The sequence below is a fragment of the Lepidochelys kempii genome, chromosome 6 (assembly GCF_965140265.1).
Source record: "Lepidochelys kempii isolate rLepKem1 chromosome 6, rLepKem1.hap2, whole genome shotgun sequence".
In the NCBI taxonomy this organism is placed as follows: Eukaryota; Metazoa; Chordata; order Testudines; family Cheloniidae; genus Lepidochelys; species Lepidochelys kempii.
This window is the reverse complement of record NC_133261.1, coordinates 113,474,067-113,492,933: the sequence shown is the minus strand read 5'-3', so window position 1 is coordinate 113,492,933 and position 18,867 is coordinate 113,474,067. Positions and strand designations below refer to the sequence as shown.

Here is an 18,867-nt window from a genome sequence, read left to right as displayed (position 1 = left end):
CAACATGTTTGAGGTGTGGGGAAGAGGAGTTTCCCAGGACTGCAGAGCAGAGGGACCCGCTAGTCCCTAATGGATAACCACCCATGCAATCAACCCACAGCCTCTTACTGAGGCAAGCCTAGTGGATAGGACATTGGTCTGGGCTGTGGGAGAGCTGGGTTCAATTCCCTGCTCTGGTATAGCCTCCCTGTGAGACCTTGGGCAACTCACTTAGTCTCCCTGTACCTCCAGTCCCCATCTGTCAAATGGGGATAACAGCACTTCCCTACCTCACAGGGGTATTGAGGATAAAAATCTATTGATAGTTAGGACGTGCAGAGATACTATAATTATGTCATAAATACCTAGAGAGATTTTTTCCATAGGATTACATGGTCTTCCCTTTATTTGGATATCTAGAGCTTCTTGACTGGATTGTACTTAGTTTCAAATCCTAATACCTTCATGACAGTTATTTAATTTTAAATATATCCTGGATCAAGTAAAACAATGCACTTCAGTGCATTTCTGTTACCTGGATGACATCTATGGCTAATTCACTATGAAAACGTCCATCCAGTTTTTCCGGTTCTTTCTCTTCTGTCCACCTCTTTATTTCCATTTCTAAACTCTTGGCCAGCCAGTTCTTGACAGAAGCCTTGACAGAATGAAGGAAAAGAAACAACATTTACCACAGCCCATGTACATGGTTTTTAGTGCTCACAGTTCGTGGGCTACATTTTACTGGTCAGTCATGTAATTTGTCTGGCCTAACGGAATTTTACATCAAATCCTGCTAGGAACTTGAAACTCTACTCTCTGCCAGTTACACGAGTCTCTCAGACGGTACCATGTAAAAACCCTATACCCGTAAGGCCCAATCCTGCCGTCTTTATTCAAGACTATATTGTACCCTCCTGTGCTTAGCTCAGGGGAGGGCATCCAAGAACTCTGGAACGTGAAGATTATTGCAGTGTTTCCAATTAATGTTTCGTCAGGGAGAGGCTTGGAGGGTGTACAGGATATTGCCCCCAATTCCCGGGGGAATGGGAAATGGAAGCTCCAGTGCTGTGGGTCCTGCTCAGTCTCCCTCATGGCTCCTCTACCACCCAGAGTGCAGAAGTTAATGCTACAAAAAGCAGCACAGTCTTCTGGGCACATCTGCACCTGACTAGCTACCAGTTTGGGAGGAGAAGCATGCTGCATATAGTGGCTGCTTCTCAGCGCTGACCCTTCCTGCTCCTGACATGGATAACTGCAGAGCTGCACAGTGCATACAGTAATTAGCACCGAGAGGCTACTGCTGCATTCTGTTTGCTCAACAACTTGCCTGTCCCAGCTCACATCTGGAAGGGATTATAGACTGGAACTCCAGACTGAACTTCCTTTCTACTTACAAGTCTCCAGGAATTCTAGCCTGATGTTTTTGACTGATCAAAAGGTTCTAAGCACTGTGATTACTAGAATGGTCACCATTTGAGGTCTTTTGGGAGGGCGGGGGGACAACCTAAGAATAACAGCCTCTCTGCCATTTCTGCAAAGATTCTTCAGTACAGTTAAGGGCCAGGTTTTCAAAAAGCAGGTCTGCACAGTTGCACACCTTTGCATGCACCCAACCTGCTTTCACAAATGCTGTGGGTACGAGTCTCCTCTGAGAACAGCACATAAGTCAGGAGTAATGCCACTAGAGCTACACTGGACATACGTGGCTAGGAGAGGAGAACTGAGCCCTCTCTCCATGCTTTACTTAAAACTGGGTCCAAAAAAATCTTTGACTGTTTATTCCCTCTTATGGTAAGGCTTTCAGAGCTAGGATAATTGTTTTACTGTGTAAATAGCCATGCAGCCCCCAAGGCTCGTAGGCTGGGCTGAGCATGAAGACAATAGCATTTTGTTATGTAGGTCTTTGTGCAAGAGAGAACATGATTCATTTCCCACCCGCTTAGCGAGGTTGAACTAACATGTCTGATCTTGAAAGGTATGTAAAATGATGCAGAGAGCAGAGCAATGCACAGTAACTGTGCCCTGGACAAAATAAAGCTTCACTAAGGTGTGTCACAGAAATAAAGGTAAGAAAGGAATGAACAGACTCTCACCGCTTCATTATACAAGTATGTAGCTTCAAGCTGTTTGATCATTTTGGGTGGCAAAAGGCTCCCCAGTTTGGCTTCATCCAACTCTTTCACTAAAATGGAATTTTTTCTTATGTCACTGGAATGAAAAAGCCAAACAAACAAACAACCACATTTCGTAGAGTCAGTGTAATTAAAGACAGTTGGTTTACATAAATCTAACGTTGCTAAAGAAATCAGTGAAAACCAGATGTAAAAATGTGTTGCCGTTAAACGCAGGCAGGCCTTGGAGGAAAGGAGGCAGCGCCCAGGCTTTGTAGCCCAAGTTTCTAGTTATAGTTTGTTCGTGCCACTAAACAATAACGGACACTGGCACAGCTTGCTGTGGGAATTCAAACAGTGCAGAAGTGTTCTAGCCTAAATGGAACCAGGAGTTGAGTTTTGTGCCAGCAGTTGAGGTCTGGTGGGAAAGGGAGAATTCAAAGCAGTGAAAATAAAAGCAACCCTTCCTCCTTCAATAGCTGAATTATCTGATGGGACACTGGGTTTTAGTGATTAAGTAATGTTGGACAAGCAGTTGTTTTTAAAAATTCAATCTCTAAAAGATTGGCTTTTGGTGTCTCATATCCTGCTATTATTCTTTCTGCGAAATACCTATTGAAGGGAGGACTGATGGCTTGACATGGAGGCAGAAATAGGCTGCTACCCTGGTGTCAATGTGGAATGACTCCATCAGCCTCAAAGGAGACTTACACTTAGGGCAGGTTTTGCAAATTTGGCGTTACCCTTTTGAACTGCAGTGAGTAATGTTAGTGATTTACCCAACGTCCACATTTATAGATGAACCATCACTTCACAAATACCACTAGCAACAATCCATGGGCTGCTTTTCTACAACTTCAGAAACTTGTTGCCAGATCTTTAGCAGCAGTAGTGCTGTGTCAGGCACAGCTGAGTGGGGAAGATGACCAAGGTGCAGAATCTGCATTTTTTGTTGAAAAAAGTTCAGTCAAAAACGTACACTCAGTTCTACGGTTTATCCTTCATAGGGCATTTGTATAAGAAAATAGCCAGTGTTCTAGATAACTACCCTAATCCAGTGGTTTGGAGCACTGAAACAACATTGTCTGATTCTCCCCTCCCCAAATTACTCCTGAAACCACCCAATCGGTTTTCAAAACAAAGCCACGTATTTTGGCTTATGCCAGAACTTTTCTGAATGCAATATGCTGAGGGAGGCTTGCATGGTTTGTTCTTTTCCCCCACTGTGTGCTGCACCTTTAAACGTCTAGGGATCAGAGCTGTGCTGCTTCCCTGTTGCAAAGTTGCCCTAAAACTTGTGTAGCCAGCTGCAGGAGGGTTCACCCAGTGCAAGGGGAACCCGAGGCAACATGAATCACTGTTGTGGTTCCCCGTGCTGCTGCATCTCCTATTGCCTGCTGCAGGAGGCCTGGCCAAGGATTCTCTCCACTCTGCTGTTCCCTGAGAGGTGAAATGGCCCCTTGGGGCCATAGGCAACTAACTTAAACCTCTTTTGTGAGGGGAGCAACCAGTGTCCAGAATCATGGGGGAGGGGAGGCACAATGATGACTTTAAGGCCAACTGTCTACATCTTCCTTCTCCTCAGCTGCACGGAGCACTCCTTAGAATCAGCTCAGGCTCTGGGCCCAGAAGCCTGCCCTCTGCTAAAGGTGACCACTACGTTTCACTCAGGCTGTTAGGTGAGAGGCATGGTTTGAGGAGAATCTTTCACAGAGGAAATCTACAGTCATCTGGTTTACATCTCCATATATTCAAATAAAGTCACTCAGAGTGATAGGACACGGTGAGGGTTTTGTGTATGGAAAAACGGACTTGCTTTTAGAATTTCAACCCACTGGGGTAAATTCATCCCTGGTGTACATATCCTGTGGTGTTCTAGGAAATGCCCAGGGACATCACATATCCTCATTTACCAGTGGTAGGTAAGCGCCTTGCGCAGTGTACCCTCCCCCACTGCACGGTTGGTGTGTTTAACATGGGAAGTAGGTTAGGCTGGACGTGAAACACTGACCGTCTCTGCAGTCTTAGGGAAGGTGTCTGCAAAGTCTCTCATCCATATTTAGCAATACCAATTTAATCACACGTTGCACCTTATGAAAGTAGTTAAAACGTGGCTAGCCTATCAACATTTCGAGCCCGAGTGTAGCAGCGCTTTTGGAAAAATGCTAAAATCAACCTCAATTCAATCATCTTACAGCAAAGCAGCACTTAGGAAGAAAAGACTTTTGGGTTTTAAAATAAAGTAACACAGCTTTTGTATTTACAGTTTGTGATAAGAAACAAGACTTCTTCACAAAACATATCTAACAGCAGAGCAACTGGTTTGTCTAATGCTATAGAGGAGTTGAGTTTTACAAAACATGGGGTGGTTTGACCTGATAACAGTCCTTTGGCTAATGCTCTGCTGGACTTGGGTTCCAGTCCTTGCCCTCCTAACTCAGGGAGTGTCTACAAAGTAGCTGGGTGATGCGATTCCCAGTGTGGCTAGACACACATGCACAAGCTGTTCAAGCTAGTATGCTAAAAATAGCTCGGGGGCCAGGGTGGCACAAACAGTGGCATGGGCTAGCTGCCTGCGCTGTACCCCCGGGGCCGGGTGGGCTTGTACTCAGGTGGCTAATCTGAGCCACTGCCCACACTGCTGCGGCCACACTGCTACTTTTAGGTGCTCGTTCGAGCAGAGCTAGCCCATGTATGTCTACCCGAGCTGTGTATTACACCTCCCAGCTGCGGTGTAGACATACCCTCTGGAGGTACACAGGGATTGTAGGTAATGCCTAAGCAACATGCTCCACCCTCCCAGGTGACTTCACATAGTGTTTCTCAGGAGCACAGGCCTGCAGTTGAATGAGGGACCACAAGGAAAAGAGGTCCTTCACTGCCCCAGGAGGAGATGACTGGGCTGGAGAAGGAGAATCTGGAAGAGTTCAGTCGCACAGCTGGAGGGGTGATCAGGACAGGGAGCCTTTCCAGGCTTTTGGATGCAGTGAGCTATTTGATTAAACAGTGGCAGCACTGGACTTGACCCCCTTCCAGCCCCACTGGGCTGAAAGATTGCTGTTGTGGCACTCTGAGGGGAAGTGAAAAATCCTCCCCACGGGATTAGAATAAACGGCAGGTGTTGATTTCAGGCCAGGTCCTCAGCTGGGGTAAAACAGCATAGCACCATTGATTCCAAAAATCAGCCATGTACTTGACATCAGTGGAGCGAAGCCAATTTACACATAAATATGTGGGCATCGTTGGAGCCAACAGAGCTATGCTGATTTACATCAGTGGAGTGTCAGGCCCAAGGACCACACAGTACAAGACCTGGGAAATACCATCCTATGTATTTAAGCTACAGGGACAGGTGAGGGGACTCCCTGACTACTTAGACGCCCGCTGAATCGGCTGAAGAGCAATGGAGTGTAATTGGCATGACTCAGTGCACAGGAGCATGGTGTTAAAGTGTAACTGTACATGGTGGCAAATGATCCACTACAGAGCATAGACAGAGAGGCATCTTCTGTGACCTGCAGGCTGTTAAGTTACAGTGTATAACCTGGCATGGCTGTCAAGATAGCCAAGAGGTGTTTGAGTTTCAAAATTACTCTCTGAATTGGATACTGTAAAAATTGTACTTGATGCTGTACATTGCTAATCACTGCAGGCAAACTCCTGCCCTGGGCCATGCGGGTGTGACTGATGGGGGCACGTGAGGGTGCACACATCCATATGGCAGCACTTGCCACAAGGCACTAGGAGAGGGCCCACCTGCCAGTTCTCACCAGCCTGCAGAGCGGTATGGTCTGCTAGCATGGGGTGTGATGTAACCCCTAGGTGTCTTGTACACATGCTGCAACATGGAGCCTGCTCTAGAGGTGGGTGAACCCTGCTCCTTTCTGGGACCAGCAGTAAATTATGCTGTAGAGTGTCTCCCAGCCGCCGTTGCCCATCCTGCGCTGGCAGGATGGCTCATACACCTTCAGATGGATTCCTAAGACATACCCACTTCCCCGTGTGCCTGCTTACAGCAAGGGAAGGATTTTGCCATAAATATCCCCTATTCTATGGCTATGTCTACACCATGCAGCCTGTGTCAGCAAAGCCCTCTCATGTACACCCAGCCTACACGGACTAAAGGACTTTTTCGGTTGGTATAGGAATACCACCTCCCTGCACAATGTTCGCTGCCTCGACAGAAGCCATCTTCTGTCAACATAGCTCAATCTACATAGGGGTTTTGTCAGCATAGCTATGTTGGTGAGGAGTGTGGTTTTTTCACACTCCTGTCAGATTCAGCTGTGTTGACATAACTTTTAAGTTTAAACCAAGCCTAAGTGTTCTCTTCTTAGGATGCACTTTGCTCAGACACCATCTCTAAACGTCCAGAGAGAGAAATCACCTTTACTGACTAGTTCTGGAATCTACTATCCAAAATCTGCTATTGGCAAAACCACCAAAGATAATGGACTAAGTGATGATAGGCCCCATCCATGTATGATCTGGGAATACATGAATGCAGATCAGTCAACTCTAGTGAGAAACATATAGATATAATCACCACTTACTTTGGATAAAGGTTCTGCACCCAAGTGAGGAGGAGATATGTGTCCTTCTCTCCCAGTTCAAAGTCAGCAATCTGCTGCAGCTGAGAAGAGAAATAGCTGTGGTAACATTCTGCATATGTGCTGCACACGTTAAACTGCGCATGGTAATGTTGTTTAATGCATTCCACCACTGTTGTCATATCCTCTTTCATTGTCCTTCCCATGTGCAGGAGGCAATGAGCAGTTGTAGACAGGTTCTCAGCACAGCTAGTGCGCTGGATGTCTTTCATACGATCAGCTACAGACTGCTTCACTGTGTCCATCCAAACCTCCCTCCATTTTCTGGGTCTGTAACTCATGATCTTGTCAGGTGGCTTCTCTGACTTGTATTTCTCATCCTCCACCTCCTGCTCTTCTATTGCGTACACAGCATGCCGTAGTAACTTTGGATTAGCTGGTGCTAGGATTATCGAATTCTTTATGATGCTGAAGACTTTACACCTCAGTAGTTCATAGAGTGATTCCACTTCACTTTGCTCCCTTGTCAATTCCTCTTCACTCTTGCCACTTAAGTTGCTGTAGAGGGCCCACTCCAGAGCAATCAGCTGTTGTGTGGCATCGAAGAAATGGTCACTTTCAAGGTGCTCTCTGATTTGTTCAGCTGTCAAAAGAAGAACAATTTTTGTACCCAAATGCTTTATGACAGAGGCTCCCATCTTCTTTACAAAAATGGCCCCACAATACTACAGTGCATTCAGTTATACAGCCCTTTTAATGCAGATTCTTAGACGTCACTGCAAAGCGTCATTCAGGTGACTTTTAGAGATCTCTGAATATTCCTGCCATCTCTCTCGCAAGACATGACTGTGACTCAGGCTGTGCCAACGTATTACAAATCCAGGGGTTGGATGTGCTGCCAACCGTTTTATGCTAAAATACTAGAGGTTCTACTAAGGGCTTATAGATAGAGAGATATAGATATCCCAGTTGAGTTTTGAAGTTTTTTTTACCCTCTGCCATCCATCTAGCAGTAGAAAAGATCCAGGCTACTAAACTGAGCAGTACCTGCATCTTAAAAGCAGGAACACTGACGATTACGGGAAAGTGTATGCAGACACACCAAAAGCTCAGCCAGTTGTGCTCTTTATTGTAAAGTGTGTGTGTGTGTGTAAGGGATGGGGAGGAGTGGAAACGAGACAATACATCCTCAGGTCTCACCCGTGTCCGCTTGCTCCTCAAAGATCACTTTGGAGGGAACAAATGTCAAAACCTTAGTCACCAGAAAGACTACAAATCATTCAAAGGCCATTAATAGTACCCCTGACCAATAGTGAAGGCAATCTGCTCATTCCAGTCATGTCACACCCAGTGATGTCACTGGGAATTCGACACATGGATCACGGGCATACTAAGACATTTGAAGAACGAGTATAAGCAAACAGAATACAACAGTAACTAAAAAACCTGGCACATGAAGTCCCAATATTAGAGAAAAATTCAAACTGTTGTTGCTCCTGAACTTAGATTTCCACTAGGATTGTGGATCAGAAGGATAGAAACAGTTGGCAAGTACACAGAATCTAGTGTCCAGCTGTTAGTACTCGCTGTTGTACCAAGAGCCAGACACTAGAACAAAAAACCTCAGGGAAAACTGATTTTTCATCCCATGCCATGCCTGAGGCTGGTCTGCAAGAACTCTGAGCATGCAGCAAGCTGAGGTATAAATCTCTCCTGCTGCTGCGCACTAAGTGTCCATGTGGACCCTGCTGCTGCACACTAAAAATTCCAGGATGTGCTTGAATCGACACTCGTTTCAAAGCGCGGTAAGTCAAAATGCATGTGCATTAAGGAATTTACAGTGCACACTAGCAAGGTCCACGCAGACAGACACTTCATACATGGCAGGCTAGTGTGGGGTAGATTTACACCCCAGCTCACCACAAACTAAGTGTTCATATAGACAAACCCTGAGAATATAAATACTTGGTGCTAGTAGGTAAGCATCAAAGTGTCCAATCCTCCTTCAAGCACTATACTCTGGACAGGAGAGGCCGCTATGTTAGAATACCCCTCCCAGTAAAGGTCAATCATCATTGTCCAGTGCTACAACATCCATTACAGAAGCCTGGCTTTGGGGATGGTGTGGCTTCCAGTAACAGCTGACAACAGGTGGTTTCCAGCTAGCCTCGAGGCTGTATGGATGCTAGAATGGCCAGCCTACCTGCTTGGCCTCCAGACATATATCCTGGTGGTCAGACGCACACATATTTTGCCAAGCCTGTTTGTTATCTGTACCAGGGTTGGACATTTACATTGGAGATAGACTACCCAACACTAATTGCTTAAAAGGAGGAAGGGATAGTCTAGTGGATTTGGGAGACCTTGGTCCAATTCCTGCCTCAACCACAGACTTCACAGGAAATCTAGTGGAAGTCACTTAATCTGACCTATGCCTCCATTCCTCACCTGTAAAAAGGGGATAATACTTCCCCACCCCTGAGGGGCACTGTGCGGATAAAATACACTAATGATGTGGGGTGGCCATATATGTAGATAGAACTGGCATACTGTACCTGTCAATACTCCATCATTTTCTATTAGATTCTCTATCTTCTGACCACCCCAAAAATTGGAAAAGGCATCTTTTAGTTTTCCCTTTATTCCCTTCTTTTTCTTTTTGGGACTATCTCTGCACTCAGATGAATGAGGACAGCTCTCATTGGCTTCAGTGGAAGGTTCATGTGAGTCTCCGAGAGCAGAATCTTGTCCTTGGCTTTCAGTTTTCATCTGATCTTTTGGCTGGGTCTCTTCCACAGCTGATTCAATAGACACAATATCTGGTTCGGATTCTGATGATGTGGAAGGTTTTCCAGGCAGCTTTACTCCAGTGACGCAGTCCTTAGAAATCTTATCCATCCCAAAAGGACTGCTGTTGAAAAAGTGCATCATTTTTATCATCTTTTTTTAAGTCTGTAAATTAGAGTAAGGAGTTGTCAGGTCCAAATGCTTGCATAAAAACAAACAAACAAACAAACACGTCAGTGACACAAAGTTAAGGCCTATTCCCCTAAATGAAAATTGCTACTGTAATCTGCTGTTAAACATGTGTGGACTGCACTGAGAGAGTTAGAGCACATGGCCCAAGAATGCGCCAGGCGGGGGAGCATTGAAGCAGGCAATCTGCAGAACATTAGATAGGGCCCAAGACAACACCTTTGTTGACATTAATAACACCGAAGTGGGTGGATTTACTCCTGTGGAACCTGAAAGCAATGATTCAGAGCTGTCTTTATTGGAAATCTTCAGGAGTCTGTATAAATACATAAGTACATGTCTTTCCACCAGAGTGTGGTGGAAACAAGGAACTCAGTGAGGTTAGTACACACAGTCTGTAATATAGGGACACCTGGGGCCCAGTCCTGCACCTAATCTGGGCCTGCTTCTAATCTCTATGAAGAAAGAAATGCATGCACATCTGTTCTTGATGGTACACACCAGTTGCCACTGGCAGCTTGCACATGCAGTTACCTGATTTGTAAGCACAATCATAAAAATCAGACAAGCTAGGTGTGCAAATGCATTTGTTGGGGGAAGTCGGGGATAGGTTCAACTTTGCTCCCAATTAAGTCAATAGTAAAACTCTCTGACTTCAGCCCATGTTGAGAGCTTTTTGAAAATCCCATTTATAATGTATAGGAGACTCAGGCACGTACTGGGAAAAAAATCTTATCAAGTAATATTAATGTCTGCAGGGCATGAATTCTCCCGCATTAGGATAATATTTATTACTAGTCTCCCTTAAATACCAAAGACCCCGGTCAGAGTCAGGGTCCCTTTGTACTCTATGCTGTCCAAACAGAGCAGGATCCATCCCTGCAATGACTGATGCACTATAGACTATTTTGGTCCCTTTTCAGTGTATTCTGGAATGTAAAAGACCTCCATTTCAGCAAGCCTCTTGGTGCAGTGACAGTCTCTAAAAAGATACAGCTTGGCTGTTGTCAAATTCCCACACAAATAAACCAAATCTCTAGCTCCCACCCCCTCAGAAGAGATGGGCCTTACATAGCACAAATGCTGACCTCCAGGCACTAGCTTGAAATAGCATGGGAAGCAAATTCAACTCGGATTTTCTACAGTGAGAGAATCCTCCTATGGCAGGGAAAAGGGGGAGTTTCTTGAGATAGGCAGGTCCCTAACCATACAGGAATTTCCAGTGGTACTGGAATCAGCACTGCAATGTCTGGTACTGTAAAATATCCAGTATTTGAAAAATCCACTCCCTACCAGTGAGTAGGAAGCATTCTCTGGTGAATGAGGCACCAAAGCCATCAACTTTTTGTATAGCACCTAGCACAATAAGTTCCTTGTCCCTGACTGGGGCTCCTAGACACTACTGCAATACAAATAATTAGTTAAAAAAAACCAGCAACCCAAACCAATGCTAAGTTTCTAGCCCTTGCCACCAACACCACTCTTTGGCTCTCATGCAGGTTATGGCTAATGCATTGCTATAGGCAGACTGGCCACTTTTCATCTGTGATGCTGTGAAACTGTAGCATCAGAACAGTGGGCAGCTGCATGGTTAGAAGTGGGGGAAGAATTTGCCTAAGACCACACCCTTAACAAATGAACGTATAATATCAAGCCCTCCCAATGCTCTTCTTCAGTTTATGCTGTAAGATTTAGGGCCACATACTTGGATATATGCGTAATCACCCCCCTACATGCAGCTTCTATTGATACAAGCACTGACGTGTAGGGACGTCAATTGGAAGAATATGGCTTTGTTTTGATTCTGATAACTGACATTGTCATCATCCAAAAATAACTATTCTAGAACGTCAAATTGATTGCTGTGACTGTATGACACAAGCTTATGACTCACAGGCACTTGGGAAAGGGCAGCTTTACAGCATTCGGTTTTACAGAGGAGTATTCCTTCTCTGCTTTGACCTCTGGGGCGAGATTCAGGATTTGGAAGAAATAATGCAGGTTGCTTTTAGAGAATGCGAGAAACATGATAATTTTATTAATGAAAAAAACCCATTGGCTATATTCAGTGCCACTGCCAGTCTACACATGCAGAAATCAACCCAAGATAATTGGCTTATGAAAATTACCAGGCACACCTTGTTTAACAGGTTCATTCATTTGCAAGTGACCACAAAGGTTTGCTAAAAGTTAAAGCCGGGTGAGCAGCATTCCAAATGAACAGGAATAAGTGAATGACTCTAGGAAATCCTAGGGGCAGATCTGCCGATTCTTCTGCCAGCAGGAATGTCATCACAATGGCCAGAAACAGAGGGCTGGAACAGGAGTTCTTTCAAATCAGTCTTCATGACAGTTGTGGCATCACTCACACAGTGAGAGAAAATGGGAAGTCTGATGCTCAGGCTCTTAAGGATGTTGTCATTATCGCTAACATAATACTAATTATGACTTTAAACAATAGATACAATTTCCTCTTCTAGAATCAAAAGAAACGTGGGGATTTTTTTTAATTTTTATTTTTTGGTAAATAACCATTGCAATTCACTATAGCTAGACTCAATAAGGTACATCAACTCCAATTTTATGGTTCTTATGGTGTAAGACATCTTCCCCTTTCATTTGTCATTTATTTCAAAGGATGCCATTGTAATAGAGAATCTAGACAGATGCCCAGTGGTTATATTATCAGAAGGCTATTGTCCTATTCTCTGTTTTCCAGAACAAAGACTTCTTTGTATCTAGATCTGCTGGGCCAAATTAATACCTCCTATGAGATCAGGAACAAATATGGTTTACACACACGTATTTTTCTGTTTGTTCAACTGCAGAATTAGTTAGGAGTAACCTCACTCCCATCTGGCATTCCAAGCAAGCTGTCCTCTTGTTTTAAATGGATAAAGACATTTCTCCATTTGCTGTCCTCAAAGGTGGCATGCAAATTAAAAAATGGGGCTTATACTTTTATTGTTTTGATGAAGACTTGAAAGGTAGATTTTGAAGAGAATTTTACTTGTTTTGACAACAATAAACCTTGCTTTTGTCTCAGAGGGCTGAGAACTAGCAAAATGACATTACAAGGCTAGAGAGGGAAATGTGAGAACAGTTTGTAGTCAGAATGACTACAGCTTTGGTTGTATAACATATTTAACTTCAATGACAAATCAGCATTTTGGATAAAGGATGGACTTGTGAAAACATTTAGCAGTTCTCCAGTCCTTCAATTAAAGGGCTTGGTCTAACATGCAGAATGTTCCGATGAAGTGAGCTGTAGCTCACGAAAGCTCATGCTCAAATAAATTGGTTAGTCTAAGGTGCCACAAGTACTCCTTTTCTTTTTGTGAATACGGACTAACACGGCTGTTACTCTGAAAAATGTTCTGACAATAAACAAGTCCTCCAGAGAGAACCAGACTTGATGTTCCTGATATTTCTAAGGTTAAAAAAAAAGCAAAATTTAAAAAACTAATCAACAAATAATAAACAAACATAAAAGGGCACAAGCCCAAGTTAAAAACCAAAACAATGGAAAGTCCTACGGCTCCAGCCTTCTATCCCAGAGGGCTGCATTTCAGCAGTGGGTGATACAGAATAAACCATATAAATACAGGGATTTTAAAGATTATAAAAGGCTAAATGATTATTACAAAAGTAATTAAATATCAAGAACTAGGTCTACCCTAAACTTGTAAATACTGATTAGTGCTAGGGGGCACAGTCAATTATGTTTGACTCTTTCACTAGTCCCAGTTGTTATCAAAATGTGCAGCTCTTAGTGATTTTGCATTCATTTATGCTGCCGGAATCCCCAAGGCATCTCAGCCACCTGTGTGAACTTGGAATGCAGGCCACTCCACTCTCCCCTACCCCAGGCTAAACAGACAAGCCAAGAGCCTCTGAACACTGTCACCTGCTTCTCCACTGTAGTTTGGTTTTCCCTGCTCAGTAAATACAGCACCACAGTTACACTTCACCTGACTGCACTTTACCAAAGGGAAGCTGTGTAAATTAATGGCTATATCACAAGACTAGGCATTAGGAGACTTGGGTTCTGTTCCTGGCTCTGCCACTGGGTTGGGGGTAACTTGGAGCAAGTCAGTTCTCCTCTCTGTGTCTCAGTTTCCCTCTTTAGCAAAGCAGTTAGAGGTCCACTGCTGAAAAGCATTGTATAACAGTGAGGTGGCATTTGGTGGTATTATAGCTCCTCCTGGCTAAAGCCAGCGACCTACAGAAGTTCTGAAATACTGAATCATTTCCCTGAAATGGAGCAAACTTCTCTCCCACCCCAGGAATCAGCAATTGATGCCACTTCCCTTAGAAGCATGCAATCTAGATAGACTCCACTTCATTAGTAACAGAGATCTCCAAGTGGCACCATTTCAAAAGGTGCCCCAGTGATGCGTGGAAACATCCATGGGCATAATTATTTCTGACTTGGTCCATCATAGCCAGAATCACAGTCGGGAGCATAAATGGAACCCTCTGCCTTTCCATATGAAGTAACAATAAGGTTAGGATCAATATTGCTATTGACTGGTGTTAGTGGCTGAGGAACACAGTCAAATGATCATCAAAGTGTTTGGATTCTCTGGATTGTGCAAATAGCTTTGTGTTCCTCAGACTTCTCAGCTCCTGAAAAGTAGCAACACTGAGGTTTTGGGGAGTGGAAGAGGTGTGGTGTGTTGTGAGTGGAGGGCAGGGGAAATGCTTGAAATAGATCTCGGAGGACAAACTCTGAAGATCTGGACACCACATGGAAAGGGCTCTTATACCACTTTTATCTTGCCAAAAAACAACCCAAACAAACACAGAACCTTCAGAAAACTAGTAATCTGACTCCTGCCATATGGCTATTATAGCACATTTATTTAGGATGAGCCCTGGCAAACCAGAGAAAGGACTTAGTAAGCAGAAAAATAAGCCTGCAAGATTTGTTTTCTTATAAGATTCTTTGTTGGCTCTCTCCCCTTCTTATTTCCCCCCTCCCACATTGGTGCCTGCAAGTATTGTCACAAATTTGTCTTATTTTCATGTTTACTTCCAGCCTATTGATGATACAGGCTTGATGAGATTTATGGCATCTCTGTTGTTTAAAGAAATCCATTTACCTCTATTCTACAGGAGTTCAGAAACCCAAGATAAGTTACAACAGTAAACTCTGCTATCTACATTTTCCTTTACAGTCCTGACTTTAAGGAATTCATGTCAAGGGCTGGTGCAAAAACTGAATATTGACCAATGTAACTAAATCAGTAGAAAATCAGTTACAATTAAATCAGTGCAATCCCCTAGTGTTGGTGCAGTTACCAATATAAGAGTGTTTATACGAATATAGCTTGTTTCCCTTCAAACCAGCTTAAGTCTTGTCTATGTGAGAAAATTGCACCAGTTTAACGATATTGATTTAAAAAAAAAAAAAAATTTAACTGGTGGAAAAGCTGTACAGATGCTCTTATTTACCTTAATCCTGTTCCTAATGGATTTAAACCAAAGTAAGCCACTATTAAACCAAAATAATCCTTTTTCACTGGATTTTCACCTTAAATTAAATTGGTGAAACAGTCTCATGTAAAAAGAAAAGGAGTACTTGTGGCACCTTAGAGACTAACCAATTTATTTGAGCATAAGCTTTCGTGAGCTACAGCTCACTTCTTCGGATGCATAAAGTGGAAAATACAGTGAGGAGATTTATATACACACAAAGCATGAAAAAATGGGTGTTTACCACTACAAAAGGTTCTCTCTCCCCCCACACGGCTCTCCTGCTGGTAATAGCTTATCTAAAGTGATCACTCTCCTTACAATGTGTATGATAATCAAGGTGGGCCATTTCCAGCACAAATCCAGGGTTTAACAAGAACGTGGGGGGGGGGGTGTATAGGAAAAAACAAGGGGAAATAGGTTACCTTGCATAATGACTTAGCCACTCCCAAGCCTAAGTTAATTGTATCCAATTTGCAAATGAATTCCAATTCAACAGTCTCTCGCGGGAGTCTGGTTTTGAAGTTTTTTTGTTGTAATATCGCAACTTTCATGTCTGTAATCGCGTGACCAGACTCTCACGCGATTACAGACATGAAAGTTGCGATATTACAACAAAAAAACTTCAAAACCAGACTCCCACGAGAGACTGTTGAATTGGAATTCATTTGCAAATTGGATACAATTAACTTAGGCTTGGGAGTGGCTAAGTCATTATGCAAGGTAACCTATTTCCCCTTGTTTTTTCCTATGCCCTCCCCCCCCCGGACGTTCTTGTTAAACCCTGGATTTGTGCTGGAAATGGCCCACCTTGATTATCATACACATTGTAAGGAGAGTGATCACTTTAGATAAGCTATTACCAGCAGGAGAGTGGGGTGGGGGGAGAGAAAACCTTTTGTAGTGGTAAACACCCATTTCTTCATGCTTTGTGTGTTTAAAAAGATCTTCTACACTTTCCACAGTATGCATCCGATGAAGTGAGCTGTAGCTCAAGAAAGCTTATGCTCAAATAAATTGGTTAGTCTCTAAGGTGCCACAAGTACTCCTTTTCTTTTTGCGAATACCGACTAACACGGCTGTTACTCTGAAACCAGTCTCATGTAAACGAGCCTTCATCTAAACTGCTTTTTCTATTGATTTTAGTTAAATTGGTGCCAAACCTGAGTGTTGACCAGCTCTACAGCTTCAGACCTGATTTCACGGCTTCGTTAGAAGCCACCACCACCGATTCATAGAGTCTAAGGCCAGAAGGGACCATTGTGACCATCTAGTCCAGTGACTCTCAACCTTTCCAGGAGTCTGATTTGTCTTGCGTACTCCCAAGTTTGACTTCATTTAAAACCTACTTGCTTACAAAATCAGACATAAAAATACAAAAGTGTCAGAGTACACTAATACTGAAAAACAGCTTACTTTCTCATTAAATCAAATATTAAATATCATACTTACATTTCAGTGTATAGTATATAGAGCAGTATAAACAAGTCATTGTCTGTATGAAATTTTAGTTTTTATGGACTTTGCTCATACTTTTTATGTAGCCTGTTGTAAAACTAGGCAAATATCTAGATGAGTGATGTACCCTCTGGAAGACCTCTGCGTATCCCCAGGGGTATGCGTACTTCTGGTTGAGAACCACTGATCTAGTCTGACCTCCTGCATAGCATAGGCCATAGAACTTCCTTGAATTAATTCTTGCTTGAACTAAAGCATCTTTTAGAAAAATACCCACCAATCTTCATTAAGAAATTTTCAGTGATGGAGAATCCACCACAATCCTGGGTAAATTGTTCCAGTGGTTAATTACCCTCACTGTGAAAACTTAGCTCCTTATTTCCAGTCTGAAATTGTCTAGCTACATCTTCCAACCATTGGATCTTGTTAGGCTTTTGTTTGAAGACCTCTCTCGTGAGTTGGCCTGGGCATTAATTTCCCAGTGCCTCTAACCTCTACCATATTTATCAAATCCATATTGCTACACTCTGGGCTTTAAAAGAGACATCATCAGCCTTAGTATCCTTCTGTCTGAAATGTGCCTGAGATAAGGTAGGTAAGATAATATCTTTCATTGGACCAACAAGATTTATTACCTCACTTACGTTGTCTCTCATATCCTGGGACCAACAACACTGCAGACACCTCTGACATGTTTTACATACAAGTGCCACATGACACTTTGAGAAGAATTCAGCATGCTGGGTGCTGAGCTCTTTTGAAAAGCTGTCTACCAACTTTCTGTTCCATTGCAACGAAGGTTGGATTAAAAAAAAAAAAAAAGACTCAACCTTGGCCTGACTCTGCTTCCCCTGAACTCAAAATCAGTTTTACCATGAATTCTAGTGGGAGCAGAGTCAAAGTAATGCTGAGCATTTTTGAAAATCCCATCCAATTTGTCTGCTTCCTTTGTGCATATAACAGCACTTTGTGTATAGTCAGTTTCACTTCCCCCCTATAATATAACCTCTTAGCTCATTACCTACACTGCAGCTGGGAGGGAGCCTCCCAGCCCCAGTAGACAGATGGGCACTAGTGTGGTTTGAGCTAGAGTAACACCAACAGATCCCAGTTGGCGGCAGGCAGTATCGAACCGTAGACATCTGGAACTTAGTGTATGAGCTAAAAGCCAGCTGGCTCTGAACTAAGGCTGTGGAGCAGACTCATTTAACTCTCTCTCTCTAAGGGGTCTCAGTGCCACTAGATGGGATGAACATCACACCCAGAAGGTGTGTGGGTTACACTAGCACACTCAGTGTACATGTTGTGGTTCTGGCACAGACTCACGCTAGCCACCCACACTCAGAGCCAGGGGCTCGGGTGGGCTTGGGAGCCCGTGCTGCTGCCTAAACCGCAATAGCCAGACAACTACTTTTAGCATGCTAGCTTAAGTCCTGCTAGCGTGCATCTGTCTACTTGTGCTGGGAGGCTCGCTGACTGCTGCAGTGTAGACAGATCCCGATCTCACAAGCACTTACACATGTAAGTTTTAGCATGCAAGTATTCCTGTCAACTTCCAATGGGGCTCCATAGAGGGACAGGGGTCTGTTTACCTCTGTGCAACCCCCTGGAGAGTGTGTGTTACAGGTTCCCAAATCTGCTGATCCACAGAGGATGTGAGTACAACTGGGTGACATTCTTTTCCAGTAACTAATATATTTACTGAAAAAATGCAGTTTTGAGGCAACCCAAACTATTTGCAAAGTCAGATCAAACTCAGCAAATAATTTCAACAGAATTAAAAACTCAGTTGGGGGGGGAGAAGAAAAATTGAAATGGTTCATTTCAACACTTTCTCACTGAAGTGACATTTGGGAATGACCATCTGCTCAGAAACAGAAAAACTGAAACATCTAGTTTTGATATGAAACTAACCTAATTTTTTTCCCCAGGATTTTTTGGTTCCGCAACCGAGCCAAAAATCACTTATCTGCTCAGTTCCAGTTAGGAATCTTGAGCTCTGGAAGTCCCCAGATCATTTCCTGATGTCGACCAAAATGGCAGGTGTCACATACCCACATCTCACTGCAGAATTGGAGCTTGTGGGTAAAGTTCTCAAAGTGCTTAAGTCCTATTTTCAAAAGCGACATAGGCACTTAGGAGAGCAAGTCCCAATGATTTGGGCTCCTAAATCACCTCTGAAAATAGAACTTAAGTGCTTTTGAAATTTTTTCCGTATGTGACTAAGGCATCTAAGTCACTTTCTCTTGTTAATGAGGATTTTTCAAAAAGCATTGGGGAGAAAAATTAATCATAAAATGTACCAGGGGACT

The 18,867-nt window shown here is 43.4% G+C and overlaps 1 protein-coding gene across 4 annotated transcripts in view; it reads right to left on the bottom strand.

Moving 5' to 3' along the window:
• Positions 1-18,867, bottom strand: part of TNFAIP2 (TNF alpha induced protein 2) — a 48,713-nt gene that overhangs the window by 12,098 nt on the left and 17,748 nt on the right. For 2 of the 4 annotated variants that reach the window (XM_073349726.1, XM_073349724.1), the window contains exons 2-5: positions 9,199-9,595; positions 6,647-7,286; positions 2,076-2,190; positions 515-637 (exon numbers count right to left, since the gene is read on the bottom strand). In XM_073349726.1, coding sequence (XP_073205827.1) covers positions 515-637; positions 2,076-2,190; positions 6,647-7,286; positions 9,199-9,583 — 1,263 coding nt within the window. In that variant the 5' untranslated portion in view covers positions 9,584-9,595. Of the gene's footprint in view, positions 1-514; positions 638-2,075; positions 2,191-6,646; positions 7,287-9,198; positions 9,632-18,867 lie in introns of all 4 variants that reach the window. The other 2 variants (XM_073349727.1, XM_073349725.1) reach the window with 2 other exon arrangements.